The sequence below is a fragment of the Gigantopelta aegis genome, chromosome 10 (genome assembly GCF_016097555.1).
Source record: "Gigantopelta aegis isolate Gae_Host chromosome 10, Gae_host_genome, whole genome shotgun sequence".
NCBI lineage: Eukaryota > Metazoa > Mollusca > Gastropoda > Neomphalida > Peltospiridae > Gigantopelta > Gigantopelta aegis.
Window position 1 is genome coordinate 3,881,619 of NC_054708.1, and position 23,238 is coordinate 3,904,856.

The 23,238-nt window shown below is 36.7% G+C and overlaps 1 protein-coding gene across 1 annotated transcript; it reads right to left on the reverse strand.

Moving 5' to 3' along the window:
• Window positions 1-4,576: 4,576 nt before the first annotated feature.
• Window positions 4,577-22,522, reverse strand: LOC121382610 (E3 ubiquitin-protein ligase PPP1R11-like). The gene is made up of 4 exons (XM_041512129.1): window positions 22,357-22,522; window positions 15,348-15,456; window positions 14,104-14,244; window positions 4,577-9,813 (listed from the first exon to the last, which is right to left on the reverse strand). The coding sequence occupies exons 1-4, from the start codon at window positions 22,417-22,419 to the stop codon at window positions 9,761-9,763; spliced, it is 366 nt and encodes a 121-aa protein (XP_041368063.1). The 5' UTR covers window positions 22,420-22,522; the 3' UTR covers window positions 4,577-9,760.
• Between the last annotated feature and the right edge of the window lie 716 nt (window positions 22,523-23,238).

The window sequence follows — 23,238 nt, forward strand, 5'->3', positions numbered from 1 at the left end:
GTATGGTACTTCCAACTACATAGGGGGAGGGTTACTGTTAGGCAGCACAGTACTTCCAACTACATGGGGGAGGGTTACTGTTGGGCAGTAAAGTACTTCCAGCTACATGGGGGAGGGTTACTGTTGGGCAGTATAGTACTTCTAACTACATGGGGGAGGGTTACTGTTGGGCAGTACAGTACTTCCAACTACATGGGGGAGGGGGGGTTACTGTTAGGCAGTATAGTACTTCCAACTACTTGGGGGAGAGTTACTGTTAGGCAGTATAGTACTTCCATCTACATGGGGGGGGGGGTACTGTTAGGCAGTACAGTACTTCCAACTCCATGGTGAGGGTTCCTGCTAGGTAGTATAGTACTTCCAACTACACGGGGGAGGGTTACTGTTAGACAGTATAGTACTTCCAACTACATGGGGGAGAGTTACTGTTAGGCAGTATAGTACTTCCAACTACATGGGGGAGGGTTACTGTTAGGCAGTATAGTACTTCCAACTACATGGGGGAGGGTTACTGTTAGGCAGTATAGTACTTCCAACTACATGGGGGAGGGTTACTGTTAGGCAGTATAGTACTTCCAACTACATGGGGGAGAGTTACTGTTAGGCAGTATAGTACTTCCAACTACATGGGGGAGGGTTACTGTTAGGCAGTATAGTACTTCCAACTACATGGGGGAGGGTTACTGTTAGGCAGTATAGTACTTCCAACTACATGGGGGAGGGTTACTGTTAGGCAGTACAGTACTTCCAACTACATGGGGGGAGGGTTACTGCTAGGTAGTATAGTACTTCCAACTACATGGGGGAAGGTTACTTTTAGGTAGCACAGTACTTCCAACTACATGGAGGAGTGTTACTGTTAGGCAGTACAGTACTTCCAACTACATGGGGGAGGATTACTGTTAGGCATTATAGTACTTCCAACTACATGGGGGGAGGGTTACTGTTAGACAGTATAGTACTTCCAACTACATGGGGGAGGGTTACTGTTAGACAGTATAGTACTTCCAACTACACGGGGGAGGGTTACTGTTAGACAGTATAGTACTTCCAACTACATGGGGGGAGGGTTACTGTTAGACAGTATAGTACTTCCAACTACATGGAGGGTTACTGTTAGACAGTATAGTACTTCCAACTACATGGGAGGGAGGGTTACTGTTAGACAGTATAGTACTTCCAACTACATGGGAGGGAGGCACTGTTTGGAAGTATCATCCTTCCAACTACATGGAGGGGGAGGGTTACAGTTAGGCAGTACAGTACTTCCAACTACATGGGAGGGAGGGTTACTGTTAGACAGTATAGTACTTCCAACTACATGGGAGGGAGGTACTGTTTGGAAGTATCATCCTTCCAACTACATGGAGGGGGAGTGTTACAGTTAGGCAGTATAGTACTTCCAACTACATGGAGGGGGAGTGTTACAGTTAGGCAGTACAGTACTTCCAAGTCTCTCTTCAGTCATGTGATTACGACAATTTTAGTTTTTCAGTGGGTTTTTTCGAATTGGTTCTTTGCTTTAAAATGTGGGTTTTTAAAGAAAAACAATTATTCAGTACATTCAGTAAATTTTTGAAATTAACAACCAGGTACATTCATAGGGTTTTTTAAAACCTTTTTTAAAATAATATGAATTATCTATTCTAAATGTTTAGAAATACATTTAATTTTAAAACCCCCACTGCTTTCATATATTGCCAGATGAAAGTTGCTCACAAAAAAGAAAATCTGGACATTTTAATATTGGTGGTCAGGTACTGACATTACAGCATCTCCAGGGTTTTCAAAATTCTCTGTCCAAAACGTAAGATATGGCATCGCTAGATGCTTGCATACATTCTGGATACGGATTGCTCTTTTAGACCGTAGTGCAACCATAGTTGTTAAAGCAGCTGGTTTGTAATCTGTATCTGGTCATACACACTAGAACACTAAACGATTCAGTTGTGATATTAAAAAATTAGTACTGCTTTCTTTTTCACACTGCATCATGTTGCCTATACAACACATTTCGGTTATCTCAGATTCATTATTCCCAAAGATGTGGGTTTTTTTTTTTATCCTTGCCCTTGTGAGGAGTGAATGTTACTTGTATTCACCATATTGTAATTTTGGTTGTGTGATGAGTGCTAACAACTGTTGTTTACTGAACATATAGGTTATTGATAAAAACAATCTGTAGGATTTGAACATTTGTATTATAACCTGCCGGATCATAAAGCTATTGCTTAAAAATCTTGGTACATATGAAAGTGATACGTCCCACTAGAACGCCAAGTTGGGCGTAACACTTTGACATCACACGATGACGTCATTGATTGGTGCACTACAACCTTACAGGAACATCAACTAAATGAGTTGAGTATTATATATACAGAACTTCACATATGTTTTTGCTTCTTATTTATTGCACAAGTTTATCTTGTGCAAGAGTGGTATCTTCTTTTGCAAAATAAACTTGTGCAATAAGTAGGAAGTGAAAACAACGTATGTGAAGTTCTGTATTTATTAAATACCTTCTTTTATTTAATGCCGTAACAACTCTTTCTTAAATCTATGATTAATATTCCTTTCATGGATTTACTTAAAACTACATTCCCTGGAATATTTTTATTATTTAAGCATACAGAACAGAAAATCCAATTACGTTTGGTGCATACATGACGCCGCACTCCGCATTGGTTTCACTACGCTGGCTTATCCAGGTCAAAAACAAAGCCATGATTTTGAAAGTGGAACACTTTTGACGGGCTCGTACCGATCTCGGTTTTCATTGGCTTATCACAAGTATAGAATTCCCCAACAAGATATCACGTGAGATTTCGCAATTTTTGAACAAATTTAACTGTCTTGATTGAGGGGTTGTCTCATACATGTATCTCCAAAACATATTTATATCCATATCCAGGGGTCGGTGAGTGGGGGATTAGCCTTGAAATTTTGACAGTGGCCGGCTGTTGACATACGCGTTACATGTAAGGGGGTGTTACTAATTACATAACGCTCTAGGGGTAGAGGAAGAGGGTACTGTGTTCGATTTACGTAACATTTTTCAAGACTATATATGTTATTTTTGTTCATTACTTAGACCTAAAAAGGTTTTTGTTTGGAAATGCGCGGTCAGTCTATGATCAATCCCCATTGGCGGGTATACAAAAAGACCATGGTATGTGATATCCTGTCTGTGGGATGGTACATATAAACAATCCCTTGCTAAAAAAAATGTAGCGGGTTTCCAAGGCGCGCGTGCAGGGATTTCAGCGGGGTTGGGGTTATAGACTGTGTTAAGCGAAGTTTATATGGGGCCATGCTCCCCCCAGAAATACATTTCAATTTTTTATAAGGTTGGGCAAGTAAGGGTTTCGACCTCCAATACCCTCCCCCTGCACATGCACCCGATTTCTCTCTAAGATTATATGTCAAAATTACCAAATGTTAGACATCCAACAACAGATGGAAGGATAGGATATGTTTTATTTAACGATGCACTCAACACATTTTATTTACGGTTGTATGGCGTCGGACGATTATTAAATCAATATGCTTTATCTTTGATGTTGTTAAACACACCCCCCCCCCCCCAACGTTACCCTTTCCAAACGAAATAATATTTATTTGAATTTGTCGATTTTAACACGTAAAATTAAGAAGGGAAAACGTTCATTGTCTACTTTAGTATATTTTATTTTAAATATACATATACATGATTAATGTGTTACTAGTATACAAACTAAACTTTGAAAGTTCTACTAACAATTTTGAAATAGGAAGGTATGACTGTGGATAATACGTTGTCAAGATCAAACTGGTTTTAACTACAGCGCAAGATTTCTCTTAATTTTTTGAGACGCACCCTACAATTTGAAATCGGCAAATGCACGTGTTAACTGAAACTGACAACAGGCTGTCGTTTGTGCTTTGCCGAGCTATGGCGGCACAGGTGACGAATCAAGCGTATACATTTGACGATATCCGTTCATTGCGAACACACACAACTTTTTTAAAAGTGTACTTGAGCTTGTATTTCACATTTGTACATGATGTTATAATATGGTAACCAGATAATGTAACTTTAACATTAAGAATCATACTCTGCGGCAGCCTTGTATGTTTCAAATACAATGTGACATAATTTGTAGATGATATCGGTAATTAAAAGGTGCCAACTGCAGTAAAAATAAAAAGGCAATTCCCCATTTAAAAGTTCCGGTCCAGATCGCACATATGTGTGATACAAGATAAATTTTAAAATGTCTATCACTATAGTAAGACTGAATAGGTATGTAATAAAAATTAAAATCGATTATGGGTAATAAATAGGATATTAAACTCTGTACCATTTTGTATCATGTTTATGTCCCTCACTAAAGCTCATGACAAATTGAAATTGATTTCACTCAGGACATAAACATGATACGAAATGGAAGCTCGTTTAATATCAGTTTCATACTACACTATGTCTTCTAATGGGAGTTTTCGAACTTCAGAAGGCTGGGAAAACAAGTCATTTGAGTGCTACAATTTACACATAAGTATCAAGCTACTGCTGATGCACAAAAACTACTGAACAGTATTCAATATGTTAAATTTTAATAACAGTAACATTTAACGATGCACCATCCATACACACGTTTGTACAACAGGTCATTAGTAATACATAAAACACAGTAAACATTAAACAAGTAATTTTTTGTTAACACTACGAGAGTACCTAGGATGTAGCATCCACAGTTTTGTACAACAGGCCACAACTAGCATCAGATATAAAACACAGAACATTATTAAACAGGTAATTATTTTGTCAACACCACCAAGAATGTACCTTCCACACATGTAAACGATGTGAGCTACTAGTATCAACCATGTAATTCTGGTTATATACCACATCTAGTGCAGGCACAGGAAGTTAAGCAGGGGAGTGTGTCTAGGCTGGCAAGCAAATGTTTTAGGGGTGGGTGGGGTGAGGCGAGCTCATGCTCCCACGGAAAATACTTTAAAAAGGGGTGATTTTCTTGGAGCAGAATGTTTTGACACTTGCACATATAGTACTGGCAATTACAACTTGTAAACGTGAAGTCCTGTAAACATAAAGTGCAACATTCAGTCTGAACAACAACTGTTTTAGTGTATTTAACCCTGTGATTAGTCCTTCAGTGTCGGTACACTAGGTTACTTCTCTTTCCAGTGAGAACGAGGAATGTGCTGACCTGTAGCACATGTATAGTGGTACAATACCTTGTGCTGCTCGGTGCAAGAAGCTTCAGGACCAGTCACAATTATCATTTTCATGAGCATACAAACCACAGTGCTTTAACTTGGGAGTACTAACCATCCCCCACCACACAAAATGTACATAAAAAAAACATGTTGATTTTGTCAGGACAGTTAAAACAAAACATTTATTATAAAAGCATACACTGACAATAACGGACTTAGAGATTTATGACATACGACACGTGACATTGAATCAATTGACTGCTATTGGTGCATACAAGTTAACTGTTGGAAAAGACAATTTAATTTGTTAAGATATGGGGCCAGTTGTTCAAATGTTATCTGGCTCAACCAGTGGTTAACAGAAATGTGCAAAATGAAGAACTGAATTAATTCAAATAATAATTGAAGACGATGTTCAAACTTGATTTAGAACCACCAAAGATATCTATATATAATCAAATATAAAGTTTATTTTGTACTTGTGCTAAAATAATTAAACGAAAAATATTAATATTAACCCAGGGTTAATTTAACTATGCTTGGGTCTTGGTTTTTATGAAGATGTATAATAAACAAAATACTACATTTGTGTGTGTCTGATACCATTTATTTTACAAGACTCTTAGAACATATACAACTTTGCCGTTGGTACATTTTGAAAAACGAAAAACATAAATGATTTCTATTGGCCACATGTGTAGTATTCTTTATATAATAGTAGTGGGTTTTCTTTAATGTATCTACAACAGAATGGTTCAAAATATATACAGGAATCCAAGTTTACAGTTATCATTTGTTGTAAATGTAAAGACTGTGTGTACCTCAGTAATTATGATATGTTATTCACACAACTTCATGAACAGGGCTTACATATGAAGAAGAGATGATAAATACAACACATTTTAGTTAGTTAACAAATATTACAGACAGCAGTACAACATAGCAGTTGCAAGTCTACCACAGATACAAGTCCTTCAATACAATAACACTTTTTAAAAATATAAACCAATAACAAAAACTAGTACTTCCAGCAGACAACAATTTGTGATAACAACTTCATTCCATTTACCCTGTGGCATACAACTGCCTAGACAGAGAATGAACTAACACATGCTAGTGTAAGATAATTAATTCTAGCAGACAACAATTTGTGATAACAACTTCATTCCATTTACCCTGTGGCATACAACTGCCTATACAGAGAATGAACTAACACATGCTAGTGTAAGATAATTAATTCTAGCAGACAACAATTTGTGATAACAACTTCATTCCATTTACCCTGTGGCATACAACTGCCTATACAGAGAATGAACTAACACATGCTAGTGTAAGAGAATTAATTCCTAATGTACATTGAGAGCAAACTTTTATTATCATTTAGGAGCACAATAAAATGGTTTGTGCAGCACGTTCAGCTGTACATGAGTGGCCATTGAACATTTAAATAACATTAAAACACCTTCCCACACCTACATCGTTTTGTAATGCTAACAAATACCTCTCTAAGATTACTCAAGTATTCTTTATTTCACTGTCACCATGATGTAATCTGACCAACGTCGTTGGGTTTTCTATTGATATGTTTTAATGTTTTCTTTGGTATACACAAAGAAAAACTCATATGTAATAGAAATATTGAACATGGCTGCTTGTAAATTTATGAATTACACCCCTCCCCCTAGTTTTTTTAAAACATCACATAACTCTTGAACAAACAAACACCCCTTCCCCGGCTACACTCCCCTCCCAATAACCGTTTTGTAATTCTCTTCCATCTAGGGTGTTAGATAATTGTTAAGTGGCCTCTAACAATTAAAGCAGAACCAAGTTTCAGTTGGTAAATACTGGTGGAAAAATTAAATGATACAAAAAGCTTTTATAATTTGATTAATAATTAAAAATATGTATGTACACAGCTTACTGATGACAAACAGACAACAAGCATTCTGAGAGTACTGCTAAAGCAAAACCTGTCCCCTACCAGCCCCAACAAGTTTTCTTATCTCCTAAGATGAGGGCCAAAACTATGTGTGAAAAAATGGGTAAATCGCCATGAACGTTAAATTTGATCTGTAACAGAACATAATAAAAGCTATATACAATAGTTTAGCTCAAGATCTTCAGGCATTGCAAAAATTAAATCATTGAAAAACAAATTTTCACATCTTCAAAGTTCAAGGGCCATAAATTTGTGAAAAATAGGTAAATTTTCATGAAAATCAAACTTAATCTGTAACCGAACATAAAGCTATTCAAAATTTCAGATCAATATCTTTAGGCATTGCAAAACAAAAAGTTGAATTTTTTTTTCCATATCTCCTAAGTTAAAGGGCCATAACTAACAAAAATGAGTAAATAACCATGAAAGTCATACATGTACCTGATCTATGACGGTACGTGAAAGTCATACATGTACCTGATCTATAACGGTACGTGAAAGTCATACATGTACCTGATCTATAACAGTACGTGAAAGTCATACATGTACCTGATCTATAACGGTAAGTGAAAGTCATACATGTACCTGATCTATAACGGTACATGAATAATAAAGCTGTACACAAACTTTCAGCTCAATATCTCAAGGCATTGTGGAAAAAACACCCAGAAAACTATATGTGGGACAGACAGACAGACGGACAGAGATGAAACATTAGTCCCCTCCGGTTGGACAGGTAGGGGACTGAAAAGATAAACTCAAACTTGATCTTTGTCAGTAGCAGGACAGTAAAATACAGTTAATACAAACACACATCTTCGGGCACACCTCCAAATGTAGCTTACTGACTAACTTACTTATAAAAACACGCCCCTAGTAAAACAATAATGCAGTAGCAATTACTTTTAATGCATTGTACAAAAATATGAATAATCACTGCTGTATATATATGGCTTAAAAATGAATACATAATTATAAATATATTAATAAAATATGCAAGCATCAAGACAAGTGCAAACAAACTTCGGTTAAGACAATCGGTATATATATATATATATATATATATATATATATATATATATATATATATATATATATATATATATAAATATAGCCTACAAATGATATAAAGCCTGGAGTTTAATAAACTGACAGCAATCTCTAAACAGATATAAAACAGTTAAAGGTTGAAAAGAGTATGTTAAATATATAAACAACTTAATGCTCAATGTTTTATTTGCTTTAATAACAGTCTTCACTGATGAATTTTCAGGCAAAATGGAAGCTAAAATAAGTGGATCTGGAAGGTTCTATGATCTGGTATACAAATGCAGACCGGGGGGGGGGGGGGGGGGGGGGGGGGTGTGTTTTGGGTCTCAATCTTCTGAATTAGTTTTTTTTAAACTCATTTGAAAATGCTTATATGTAAATGTAATACATTTGTTTTATTTGTTGTCGTGTATAAATGGTAGAAGTTGTTTTGGACCCCCCCCCCCGCAAAAAAACAAAAGGATATGTACTTGCGTATAACTATTATATATGTCAGAAATGTCAAAGACAACCCCCACATGCCCGGATGACAGACTACATACCCGTGTTCTTATTCCCCACAGTGAAATGTCTTGTATGATTAAAAACTAACAGCTCCTGGTGCAATTCACCCTTCTAAGTGCTGCCAGTACATCCTCTAGATAAAGGTGTTTCTTGGGACAAATCAAATAAAACTTGCAATTTTATCATGTCCAATATTATTTCTGGGAGTGCTTAATTAATTTCTCTATGTACCAGTTTCTATTTTCTTGATCCTTTTTTCACCCCCCAAAATTATTGAATGATTATTTAATGACACTCAGCACACAAAATACACTGACTGTTAAGTGTCATTTTCTTTTTTTTAAATCCCAAAGAAAAATGTATATTATTAATTAATCTCTAGGTTTTTTGTTCAAATCTACAGAGTTAGACTAAAAACTGTCCGATACTGCCAAGATTACAAACTATTAGCATTCTTCATCTCGATGCATCTCCAGGGAAGATTTCTGATAGTCATTGTTAAATTTGAACTAAGGTCAATTAAAAAATATATATAATAAATTGACCAAAAGGAATGTGGACAACTACTTGGTAGTTATTAGAAGAGCTACTAGGAAACTTATTTGGTTAAGAAGAAAAAAATAAAATCTAATTTGGCTAAACATTAATATAATCTTTTAGCCAAATAGCTAACAATTGTTCCAGTCCTGCTTAACTTATGTGAAAATATATGAATTCAATATAAGAATGAGTTACTCTTTAACACAATATATGAATTCAATATAAGAATGAGTTACTCTTTAACACAATATATGAATTCAATATAAGAATGAGTTACTCTTTAACACAATATAACAAAATATACATCATTTGTAACAAGAGAATAATAACCGGCAGATGTCTGACACTGACGACAGAGAGCGGAACATGAACATATTTACTAGATATCAATGTGTGGTGCTGTACGTCCACTAATCTACTGACTAGCGGCACCCACGCGGTCGTCAGAACTCTCTGTGATCCGAGTCTGCTGTTCTGGCCTGTCCCAAGTGACCACGCTGACCGCTAACTGGCTGTAGAAGGACCGCCAGAAGCACCAGCATCTTGTATATTTTCTCCTGAATCAAAACAAAAAACAAAACTAAAAAATCAACACCTGAAAGGGACGAGATGTGTCCCGTCCTCGGTGGGCCCATTGGGCTATTTCACATTCCAGCCAGTGCACCACAACTGCTACAAATGTATATCAAAGACCATAACATGTAGGGAACATATTGTTCAGTCAGAATTTACCACGCAAGTAACAAAGGCCGCTACACAATTATTTAAAAACATTAAAGAGTACTAGTAGTTGCTAATCAATTTTAGGTGACCAGAAATATTTTGAAAACAAAATGTTCCCTGGTATGTGTTATCCTGTCTGTGGGATGGTTCATAAAGATCTGTTGTTACTTATGGGAAAATGCAGCAGGTTTCCTCTATAAGATTACATGTCAAAATTGCCAAATGTTTGACATCCAACAGTTGATGATTAATAAATGAATGTGCTCTAGTGGTGTTGTTCAACAAAACAAACTTTGACATTAACACTACAAGTGGGAGACCCAGGACTGATCAGACAAAACCCAAAATAGCAATCTACCTCTTCCGATAGTAACATGGGCCAAATTGACTGTACGCAGAAAGTCATTTACTGCAATCAGTAGCTTTTGAAAAGAACTTACCACTAATACATTTGGGTTGTTTTAGTCCAAGAATGTTACATAGCCATATATTACCAGCTATACTGTCACTCAAACTAGCAAACCTGTAGACCTAATTTCCATCAATAAATACAAGAATGTTACATAGCCATATATTACCAGCTATACTGTCACTCAAACTAGCAAACCTGTAGACCTAATTTCCATCAATAAATACAAGAATGTTACATAGCCATATATTACCAGCTATACTGTCACTCAAACTAGCAAACCTGTAGACCTAATTTCCATCAATAAATACAAGAATGTTACATAGCCATATATTACCAGCTATACTGTCACTCAAACTAGCAAACCTGTAGACCTAATTTCCATCAATAAATACAAGAATGTTACATAGCCATATATTACCAGCTATACTGTCACTCAAACTAGCAAACCTGTAGACCTAATTTCCATCAATAAATACAAGAATATTACAGACAGTGATTTAAAACTTCAGGCAGGATATTTACGAGACATGATACTACAGGTACGCCTGGGCGACAATTAGGTTTACAAGGAGGCACAGGGCCATGATTCCTGAGAAACTTTGAAAACAATAATGTTCTGTAGTGCAATTCCCGCCATTCTGCTACTACAATAGGTCATGACACGGGGCTGAACGTATAGTATACACAGTGTATTACACTAACACTAATAAACATCGCAACGATACTCCAATTGTTCTTTTCAATAGGCAAATTAAGTATAGATATTTTTTAATGATTTATACAATTTAATGTTCACACAATTACATTTCAGTTACAAGAATGGAAGCCAAATCACCTTAGCTAAAAATAAGATATTATTTGAGAATGAAATTTTTATGATCAGACATTAATAATAACCATTACTGGTACTTAAAGTATATATTTGTATTTGTGAAAACAAAAAGTTCAGTGTAAACTTTAAACACCACCCATTTCTCGGTGTAGGACTGACACCAGATATTGGTACTATTGTAGCTATAATCTTGCTACATGTATTGTACCATCACTGAATAAAGCAATTATAGACTTAAATTTAAGACTTTTAGCAAACAAATATGCCGACCGTTAATTTAAAGTCATAAATTTAAACATAATTAGAAATTGTAAAAATAGCTGATATAGCAATTCGCTGTAGTCACAGTTAATTTTTTTTAATGAAAGACGTGTTACTATCATAGGCGTATTGGTGGGGGGAGCGGGAGAGGCTGATTTCCCCCTGAAATTCAACGAAAATGCCCAAATCTGGATAACAACATTTATTTGTATTAGCTATAATGCCAAACAGGTACATAGGGTTGCAAACGAATCAGTATGCATTGTTATATGGATTATAAATAGTATTGTGGGTTGAAATTTGTACCGAATTTCTCTATCATTTTGCCTAAATTTAACAATTTCCTTCAGCACTGTGTGTGTGTGTGTGTGTGTGAGTTGCTCATCCTGCCTTGTAAGCTTATGGTTATTATGCATAATGTGTTCTGCAATGTTAAAGCTATATGTGCACACTGCGTAGGGGGGTGATGGGGTGGCGGGGCTTAAATATTTTCGGTTCAACGAGATAGGACCGAAAAAAACGTAAGCACCTCTCGACCAATCAGATTGCCATAAGGTGTATAAACACAAAGAAAATTTAATTATCGGTAAGTGAACCCCAAACAGTAAGTTTTCTCTACTTGTGCTAGCAAGATTTGTCGTTACGACAGTACCAATATTCGATTGTCGGTGCCACACAGTGCATTCCATAACATAAAACGTGAATAAAACGACCACCATGTCTATCTGACTGACAACCCAACCCGTACCATCATCCTTGTGCTGGTGAGCGTGTGATTTGTACCATGTCTATCTGACCGACAACCCAACCCGTACCATCATCCCTGTGCTGGTGAGCGTGTGATTTGTACCATCTCTATCTGACCGACAACCCAACCCGTACCATCATCCCTGTGCTGGTGAGCGTGTGATTTGTACCATGTCTATCTGACTGACAACCCAACCCCTACCATCATCCCTGTGCTGGTGAGCGTGTGATTTGTACCATGTCTATCTGACTGACAACCCAACCCGTACCATCATCCCTGTGCTGGTGAGCGTGTGATTTGTACCATGTCTATCTGACTGACAACCCAACCCGTACCATCATCCCTTTGCTGGTGAGCGTGTGATTTGTACCATGTCTATCTGACTGACAACCCAACTCGTACCATCATCCCTGTGCTGGTGAGCGTGTGATTTGTACCATGTCTATCTGACTGACAACCCAACCCGTACCATCATCCCTGTGCTGGTGAGCGTGTGATTTGTACCATGTCTATCTGACTGACAACCCAACCCGTACCATCATCCCTGTGCTGGTGAGCGTGTGATTTGTACCATGTCTATCTGACTGACAACCCAACCCGTACCATCATCCCTTTGCTGGTGAGCGTGTGATTTGTACCATGTCTATCTGACTGACAACCCAACTCGTACCATCATCCCTGTGCTGGTGAGCGTGTGATTTGTACCATGTCTATCTGACTGACAACCCAACCCGTACCATCATCCCTGTGCTGGTGAGCGTGTGATTTGTACCATGTCTATCTGACTGACAACCGAACCCGTACCATCATCCTTGTGTTGGTGAGCGTGTGATTTGTACCATGTCTATCTGACTGACAACCCAACCCGTACCATCATCCCTGTGCTGGTGAGCGTGTGATTTGTACCATGTCTATCTGACTGACAACCGAACCCTTACCATCATCCTTGTGTTGGTGAGCGTGTGATTTGTACCATGTCTATCTGACTGACAACCCAACCCGTACCATCATCCCTGTGCTGGTGAGCGTGTGATTTGTACCATGTCTATCTGACTGACAACCCAACCCTTACCATCATCCCTGTGCTGGTGAGCGTGTGATTTGTACCATGTCTATCTGACTGACAACCCAACCCGTACCATCATCCCTGTGCTGGTGAGCGTGTGATTTGTACCATGTCTATCTGACTGACAACCCAACCCCTACCATCATCCTTGTGCTGGTGAGCGTGTGATTTGTACCATGTCTATCTGACTGACAACCCATACCATCATCCCTGTGCTGGTGAGCGTGTGATTTGTACCATGTCTATCTGACTGACAACCCAACCCGTACCATCATCCCTTTGCTGGTGAGCGTGTGATTTGTACCATGTCTATCTGACTGACAACCCAACTCGTACCATCATCCCTGTGCTGGTGAGCGTGTGATTTGTACCATGTCTATCTGACTGACAACCCAACCCGTACCATCATCCCTGTGCTGGTGAGCGTGTGATTTGTACCATGTCTATCTGACTGACAACCCAACCTCTACCATCATCCCTGTGCTGGTGAGCGTGTGATTTGTACCATGTCTATCTGACTGACAACCCAACCCGTACCATCATTCTTGTGCTGGTGAGCGTGTGATTTGTACCATGTCTATCTGACTGACAACCCAACCCGTACCATCATTCTTGTGCTGGTGAGCGTGTGATTTGTACCATGTCTATCTGACTGACAACCCAACCCGTACCATCATTCTTGTGCTGGTGAGCGTGTGATTTGTACCATGTCTATCTGACTGACAACCCAACCCGTACCATCATCCCTGTGCTGGTGAGCGTGTGATTTGTACCATGTCTATCTGACTGACAACCCAACCCGTACCATCATCCTTGTGCTGGTGAGCGTGTGATTTGTAACATTTTTTCTTGTGTCCGCGGCAGTTTTGTCCACACCCGTCGCTGTCATCATCCTCTTCAGACGACGACTCGCCAAACAGTTTCGGCTTTTCATAAATACAGCAACCTGAAAATGGCAAGCTTTCTAATATAGGAATCACATTATGTACTGTAAGTTAATACTGAGTATAAGCAACATGTATTTCACTGAAAGGAGAACCTTCCTATGAGGTTAGCTTTATAATAAGGTAACTTTAAATCCAGGTAAGAATATGTTTTACCAAGTTGCAGACAAACAACAGGAGGTGACATTACGTATGTTTTTATTTCCAATACAAGACATTTTAAATTTATAAAAATTATTGAAAATCCTGCATTAAAAATGCTTTTTGACTGAAAGGAAAATATGGTCCTAGAATAGTAGGATACTTCAATAATGATGTCATCCTTGTTTTCAAATAAAGTTTGGAATGTTTAGCATCTAGGTATTTTGTAAGATACTTGATGGCACTAACATGTACATGAAAGCAATAAGTAGAAATAACACTTTTTACTTCTTATTGTGAATAAAAAGTAGGCAGTAAAATAGATTTAAGCAATATGCATGTACATGTAGGTCATGGTTAATAATTTTATTACAGAGTTAACCGTTAACTTGTCTTTGAATTCAGGTACAATTCACTGAACCCTTGCTTCCACAAGAAGCAGCACTAAACATGCTTACATCTTTCACATATGTAAGGAACTTAAATTATAACATATAGTCTTAGAGAGAAAACCCACTACATTTTTCCATTAGTAGCAAGGGATCTTCAATATGTACCATCCCACATACAGGACAGCACATACCACAGTCTTTGATATACCAGTTGTGGTGCACTGGCTGGAACGAGAAATAGCCTAATGGGCCCATCGACAAGGATAGATCCTAAACCGACCACACATCAAGTGAGCTGTTTACCACTGGGCTACGTCCCATCCCCCACAAGAAAGAGATGTCAATCACTTAAACAACTCTCCACCCCCACAAGAAAAAGATGTCAATCACTTAAACAACTCTCCACCCCCACAAGAAAGAGATGTCAATCACTTAAACAACTCTCCACCCCAACAAGAAAGAGATGTCAATCACTTAAACAACTCTCCACCCCCACAAGAAAGAGATGTCAATCATTTAAACAACTCTCCACACCACAAGAAAGAGATGTCAATCACTTAAATGACTCTCACACTTTGACTTCTTCTTGTCCATGTGTTCATTGTCCACCGTTTCCGTCGTCCATTTCACTTTCTTGTTGTTCTTTGGTTTGGTCAGCGTCAGTCGCAGTCGAGGACTTCTCTAAATAACATAATCATATTTCAGTTAGAATGAACGAAAGAGAACTTTGAAAAGCTATGTTTGCAACTGGTTTTATTTACACCAGGGCTTCATACACGTTGTTGTCAATCAAACTCCATAGCTTTCCATCACTTCTTAATTGTAGTTCAATTTTACGATGAACTTTTTAAAAAGGATTTTCAAGAATTAATCTGCAGGCCTGTGTGCAAGCGGGTGGGGGGTGGGGGTTCACAAGTCAAAATCAACCTAGTCAAAGCAAATTTTCCTTCTTAAAAAAAAATAAAAAAATATTTTGACACCTGCAAAACTAATCTAAATGATTAAACGGCAGTCCAACTACACAAATCTCAGAGTGGGTTCATCACAAAAGTCGCAGAACCATCAGCTGCAGAATATTTTATCAAGAAAATTATTTATTGTATTTATTGTATTTATTGTATTCGGTGTTTGAAAAGCGCAGGAACAAATGCAAGCAGCCTGAACTAATGAAACATCTATAACTTAGTATAAGGACTCACACTGGCGCAGAACTGCAGAGTATTAATTAATCCCTGGCAATTATTAAAATGTACTTAATCTGAGCATAATCTGGTTAGCCCAACACGTTGTAGTCACTTTCAAACAAAATTACCAATTGGCTAATTTGGCAATGGACAGGGTGAGCCCTGATCTATTCAATGATTTTAATATTTTAATTCAATACTCTATGACAGACTGATCTATATATATGCACATGAACACATTACAGTGTAAACTGTAATATTTAGGAAAGACCCACACTATTATGTGGTAATGAATGCACATCTTCTTTGCTGTTTGTCCTATAGAGCCTACCAAATTAAACAATATATATGTGAATGAGATATGTTCCTGTTTAATGCAATTTATTTAACACGGTAATCTATTTTCACCCTAAAACATACATGTATTTAGCCTTGCCAATGTGGTAATACATGTATTTGTTGTATTACTTATAACTAATCAATGTTTTATCCTAAAACATATTTTAAACAAATGCTAGTTGACTCAGCCCTAGACCAAATATTTCTATCTCTGTAAAGTGTGCATAGTCAACTTGCCCCAATCCTATGTTGCTATGTTTGTAAATTATATATTTATGACTGTGTCAGTTTACACTGACTCTGTTACATTTATGCTGACTCTAATCAGTTGATGCATGTAACAGGGCTTCTAGAATTTTTATAAAATCCACTATCCATGGTATAAGTGATTTAAAAAAATGTATTAGCCACAATTAAAAATTCACGAGCCCTACTTTACTTAAGTTAATACAATTTTACTAATTAATAGTAATAATCAGATATGTCACCTAAAAAGGGAGACATAGCTTAAAAACACTAACATGGTGGGGGTCACAGGATATTCATATTTACAAAATAGACGTAACTGCAGCATTTGACTTTTTTTTCACTAGCCGTCGGGCATGACAATAGCAGTTATTTACTAGCCCAACACTGAATATCACTAGTCATGGGAGTGGGGCTACCATAATCCAGAACCCCTCATGTAACATCAATGTCTACATTGTGTCTATTTGTACATCACTTTTTATTCTGTATATGGTTATGATTCAAATCACTTCAAAATTTGGACAAGATCAGTCAATAAGGATATGAGAACTAAATGCTTGAAGTATATTGGTAAAATTTAAATTAAGTTACTTGAATAGGATCCATGATGACATTGGATTATACATTTTAATTATGCACAGGACATTATTTTACAATTAAACTTGCACATGTTCAGTAATTTGTACTACTGAATTGCCTATAGGACTTACCAAGTAAGCAATGGGGTTAGTTCAAATTGTTAACTTCTGCCAGGCAAGTTGACTACACAGGTTGGGGAAAACTGGTACAAGTGTAGGTGGTGATTTGGATTTGGGGCAAGCTGACCCACTCACTTTCTTGATAATGAGAAAGCGTTTGATCGTATGTGGCTTGATGGTTTGTTTTACAAATTATATAAGATTGGAATTACAATGTACTGGCAAATTATGGAGAATTTTACGATTGCAGGGCACAATATTTAACTTTGCGTAACCGACACGCGAACAGAACAGCGGTTTGCGTGTCGGTTACGCAAAATTAAATTTATGCGAACCGCAAATCGGTTACGTCGTGACCTGTAGACGTTCAGAAATTAAAACTTGCAGACTTCACGATTACATTAAGTTTATTCATGCAGACATACTACTAGTACTAGTATTCCGACAAATGTTTTAGACTGATTTTTAGATACTTGATGCACGGAAAACCAGTTGACAACGGTATATTGCAATGGTTGTAACTTGCGACCAAAAGCTCAGTATTAGAGTCGAGCCAAAAGTTTTAAAGAAATGTGCACGTACCACTAAGGCACCTAAATTATCTGGTGCTATTCTATCTCTAAAGGAATATATGTAGACATAATATTGGATTGTCTATAATTTTACAAAGGTTGAAAACGGTTTTAACGTAAACAAAAATGCAAAAATGCCACAAATACTAACATCGCATAATGAACTTCAAATAACAAACATTTGGAACGTCACTGTGGTATAGAAGTACCAGCGATAAAATGAAATTAGCATCGCCACCACAAAATATCAGTGTCAAATTGTGATATTTCTTTTTATGTTATTATAAGATTTATTTTGATTAAAGTTACAGTCTCTGGTTAGCATATTATAACATCATGTTCATGTACAAATATGAAATACAAGCTCAAATGCACTTTTAAAAAACTCACATGTGTGTTCGCTATGAACGGAGATCGTCAAAAGTATACGCTTGATTCGTCGCCTGTGCCGCCATAGCTCGGCAAAGCGCAAACGACAGCCTGTGCTTTCAGTTAACACGTGCGTTTGCCGATTTCAAATTGTAGGGTTCATCTCAAAAAATTAAGAGAGAAATCTTGCGCTGTACGAAGAACGTTCGGTTGAGAATACGGTACTAAGAGTCTTTCGTTAAAACCGGTTTGATCTTGACAACGTATTATCGACAATCGTACCTTCCTATTTTAGAATTAATATTTTATAAAGTGTTAGTAGAATTTTCAAAGTTTAGTTTGTATACTAGTAACACATTAATCATGTATATATTTTTAAAATAAAATATACTAAAGTAGACAATGAACGTTTTCACTTCTTAATTTTACGTGTTAAAATCGACAAATTCAAATAAATATTCTTTCGTTTGGAAAGGGTAAAGTTGTTTGGGGTGGGGGTGGAGGTGTTTAACGACATCAAAGTTACAGCATATTGATTTAATAATCATCCGACGCCATACAACTGTAAATAAAATGTGTTGAGTGTGTTGTTAAATAAAACATATCCTATCTTTCCTTCCATCTGCTGTTGGATGTCTAACATTTGATAATTTTGACATAATCTTAGAGAGGAATTGGATGCATGTGCAGGGGGAGAGTATTGGAGGTCGAAACCCTTACTTGCCCAAGCTTAAAAAAAAATGAAATGTATTTTCTGGGGGAGCATGGCCCCATATAAACTTCGCTCAACAGTCTATAACCCCAACCCCGCTGAAATCCCTTCACACGCACCTTGGAAACACACTACATTTTTTTTTTTAGCAAGGGATTGTTTATATATGTACCATCCCACAGACAGGATATCACATACCATGGTCTTTTATATACCCGCCGATGGGGATAGATCCTAGACTGACCGCACATTTCCAAAAAACTAATTTTTACGTCAAAGTAATGAATAAAAATAACATATAGTCTTGAAAAATGTTACGTAAATCGAATACAGTACCCTCTTCTTCTACCCCTAGAGCATTACGTAATTAGTAACACCCCCTTACATGTAACGCGTATGCCAACAGCTGGCCACTGTCAAAATGTCAAGGCAAATCCCCCACCCACCGACCCCTGGAAAGGCGTTGTACCATACCTCTATGGATATAAATATGTTTTGGAAATATAAGACGACCCCTCAATCAAGACAGTTAAATTTGTTCAAAATTTTTGAAATCTCACGTGATCTCGTTGGGGAATTCCACACTTGTGATAACCCAATGAAAACCGAGATCGGTAGGAGCCCGTCAAAAGTGTCCCACTTTCAAAATACTGGCTTTGTTCTTGATCTGGATAAGCCAGCGTAGTGAAACCAATGCGGAGTGCGGAGTCATCTATGCACCAAACGTAACTGGATTTTCTGTTCTATGTGCTTAAATAATAAAAATATTCTGGATACTGCCGCTTTAATCTAATCATGCACCAATGAGTAGCATGTTTTATAGTTCAGAGGAACTGGACATTTGTTGTTTGGGTTTTTGGTGGGCTTTTTTTAATCTGCTGTATACTAAATTTTACATATCAGTTACAAATGGTAGCCTTTATTTGTTATTTATGAAAGAAAATTATTAGTCTAATCATGCACCAGGGAATGGGCATTTTTCCTCCAAATGTATCTATTTTGTTTCAGTACTGGGCTGATATTTTTACAATAGTATTAACTGCCGCAAGCTGCACAGAGGTTCTAGAATACGGTGGCCCGATTCCCGAGAACAGTGTTTTTTAGATTCAGGCAACTAAAAATTACTTTTTGCGATCTCGATGGTAAGTGGTGAATAATAATAATAATAATAATAAATCTACAACGCTACGATCGTACGAAAACAAAAGAAACATCTACAAGTCACTTCTTTCGATTTGCAAGCATTAAAGAAACTGTTTTATAAAACGTTTTATTTTTTTTGTATTTGTTTTAACTTTATGTTTGAGCTAAAAATTATGTATTTAAAATATAATTTCATCGTAACTTTGAGGTAACCGATCAGGTAATCCACAGGTTACGCAAATATAATTCACGTAATCGAACAATTGGTTACCTAGGTAAAAACCACGTGAACCGACTTCCGGTTACCTCAGATTTCGAAATATTGTCCCCTGCGATTGTCATATTACTCAATGCAGTCATGTGTTAGTTATGGTGGCTATAAGTCAGAGTTGTTTCATGTTAAGCAAGGAGTTGGCCAGGGCAGAGTTATATCTGCATGGCTTTGTACTCTCTATATTAATGATTTATTGCATGCACTGAATGATTCTGTTAATGGTCTTAATCTGCCCTGGGGGCAATGTCCTGGCATACTCCTTGCTGATGATACAACGTTACTTAGCAACAGCCCAACAGGTCTGCAAAGACTACTTAATATTACAGAAGTATAAGCAAATAAATGGAAATTACGATATAATGCAAGTAAAAGTACTATACTGCAATTCGTGTGTACAAGAAAACCATTGTTACAAACTACACTACATTTGGGCAAAATTAAGCTACCTGTTAAAGAATCTGTTGTATATGCTGGTGTTTTGATTAGTTCAACTAAATCAACATTAGAACGAACAACCCAAGCTTGTGATAAACTTAGAAAGCTAATTAATGCTAATCATGATTTTGGTTTGTGTTTTGGTGGTTTTAATCCCATTTCCTCTCTGAAAATCTGGAAAAGAGTTCTTTTACCATGTGGTTTATATGGATGTAATGTGTGGGGATGACTATCACTAAAAGAATATGAAATGCTAGAAGTAATCCAGCGCTACTTCTGTAGAAAGGTGCAGGGTTTCCCTAAACAAACTCCTAACGTAATTACCACAGACTCGATTGGACTCATTTCTTTACAAGGGCATATAGATCACTAAGCACTGGTATTCCTGGGTAAACTTTGTAATGCAAAGTCATCGTTTATTTTTAAAAAGATGTTTTTAGCCAGACTTGGGCAGTACAGGTTTAAGTCAGTGTTAATTCATAAAGAGAACTGGGATACTAAGTCTCCTATCTTTAATATGTTGCAACTAGTTTGTAAATATGATTTGTGTGGTGTGATAGGTGACTATGTATGTAATTCTATGTTTATGACTAAAAGCATATGGGCTCAAATTTTAATGCAAAATATACGTTCCCATGAAACTACATTAGTACTAGTAGAAAGACAACTCAAATCTAGACTGTCTCTTTCATGCTATTGTACAATTAGATCTGGTTCTGAACATAGACTATGGAAACTTGCTTTAGAAAAACCATACAACTTTCGTGATATCGCTAGACTCATTCATGTTGGTTCAACTCCATTGCAATCAAAAGAATGTTTAATGTGGCACAGTAGCTCATGATATAGTTAAACACGTGTTTTTATAATGTCTTGTCAAAATAAACTTCAAGAAAGAGGTGTTCTGTTTAACAAGGTATGTGACTTGCTTAATATTGAATTATTTGTGAAGTTATGGGAAGATGAAGATTTGTTTTTGTCATTTTTACTTGGCGGTTTGCCTGTAGATTGCCAATTGTCTCTAGATTACGACATGTGGGAAAGTGTAATGCTACTGGTTAGCTATACACTACGAAAGTGGAACATTCTTCTTTAACACTAATAGTAAAGTTATACGAAGTTATTTAGTATTGATTAGTAACCGTTTTTGTATTTTTACATTTATTTATTTTGATGCTGTATTATGTCCTGTCTATTTGTTATTGTATTTGTAAACTATTTAATAATCTTCATTTTATGGAGGAAATAAAGAATATCTATCTATCTATCTATCTACTGTCCCTTTAAGCATCTCTTTAACAATGACTATGGTACAAGCTGACTCAGTCAGTGACTGTGGTACGAAATGAGTTAATGACTCATTGACTGTGGTTTGAAACGAATTTGGTGTGAAATGACATTTCACAATCAGTGACAATGGTACGAAATGACACTGGACCTGGTATGAAATGATTATAGTATAAACTGACCAGGCAATATGCCATTTCGTACTATAAATAATAACTTTCAAGCATATCATGAAACTGAAAGTCGTTACAAAAAAGAAAAAAAAAGAAAAAAAGCACCCCCCCCCCCTCCCCCCCGAAGCTATAACACATTAAATTACCGATCCCTCTCGAACCACTGTTTCGGTTTGTGAACCAGCTGCAGAAGACATCTCGAGCGACATGTTCGTGTAGCGATGTAACTTAACAGATAGTGTAACTGTATCAGTTTACAAATCTAACTCCGAAAAATAAATTGACATGATCAACAAAACGTTGACAGTTGGATCAGTTACTTCCCCTTTACTTTTCTTAGTACTTTCCTTCTTTTTTCTTTATGAGGGACACTTCATTTTCAGACATCTTTTTTTCTTTTTCTTTTTCTTTTGTCTCGAAAGCGGCGGCGTTGACGGCGTCGGATTTTGCATTTATCTCAACTCCATTTCTTACAAACTATAGGCTAAATTATACATCAATGAAACTTGGTTGCACCTTGAATAAGTTAGTCGTATGAATGTATGATTATTATTTTTTTAAATTCAATTAATTTAATTATAATTTTAATTGGATTAAAAAAGAAAGAAAATGTTTCAATAGAATTTTTAAAAAGTTTATTTTTTATATTATTATTATTTTATGTTTTATTATTATCATATTATACATATTTCCTGAATAACAATACAACTGCATGGACTGTTGGACTCAAATTTGTTCTGTTTCAGGAGAACTCCAGTCTTCACAGTGGAAATTTTAAGTGTTCCCCATTTGCAGGAATTACACATATTTCCTGAGTGAATCAGACATTACACATATTTTCTGAGATTTTTAGGAATTATACATATTTCCTGATAATACATATTTTCTGTAACATAGATATGCCTATATATTTGCATGCTTGCGTTTTTAAATAATTTCTCTCAATCTCATGCTACAAAGACGACACAATTTGTTTTGTTTAATAATTGGAAGAAAAAAAAAATGTTTTATTTAACGACGCACTCAAC

Coding starts and splice junctions, on each gene's coding strand:
- LOC121382610 (XM_041512129.1), bottom strand. CDS start 22,419: ATGTCGCTCGAGATGTCTTCTGCAGCTGGTTCACAAACCGAAACAGTG. Junction 15,457..22,356: donor CAGTGGTTCGAGAGGGATCG/GTAATTTAATGT, acceptor TATGTTATTTAG/AGAAGTCCTCGACTGCGACT. Junction 9,814..14,103: donor TCACCAGCACAAGGATGATG/GTACGGGTTGGG, acceptor GTTTTGATTCAG/GAGAAAATATACAAGATGCT.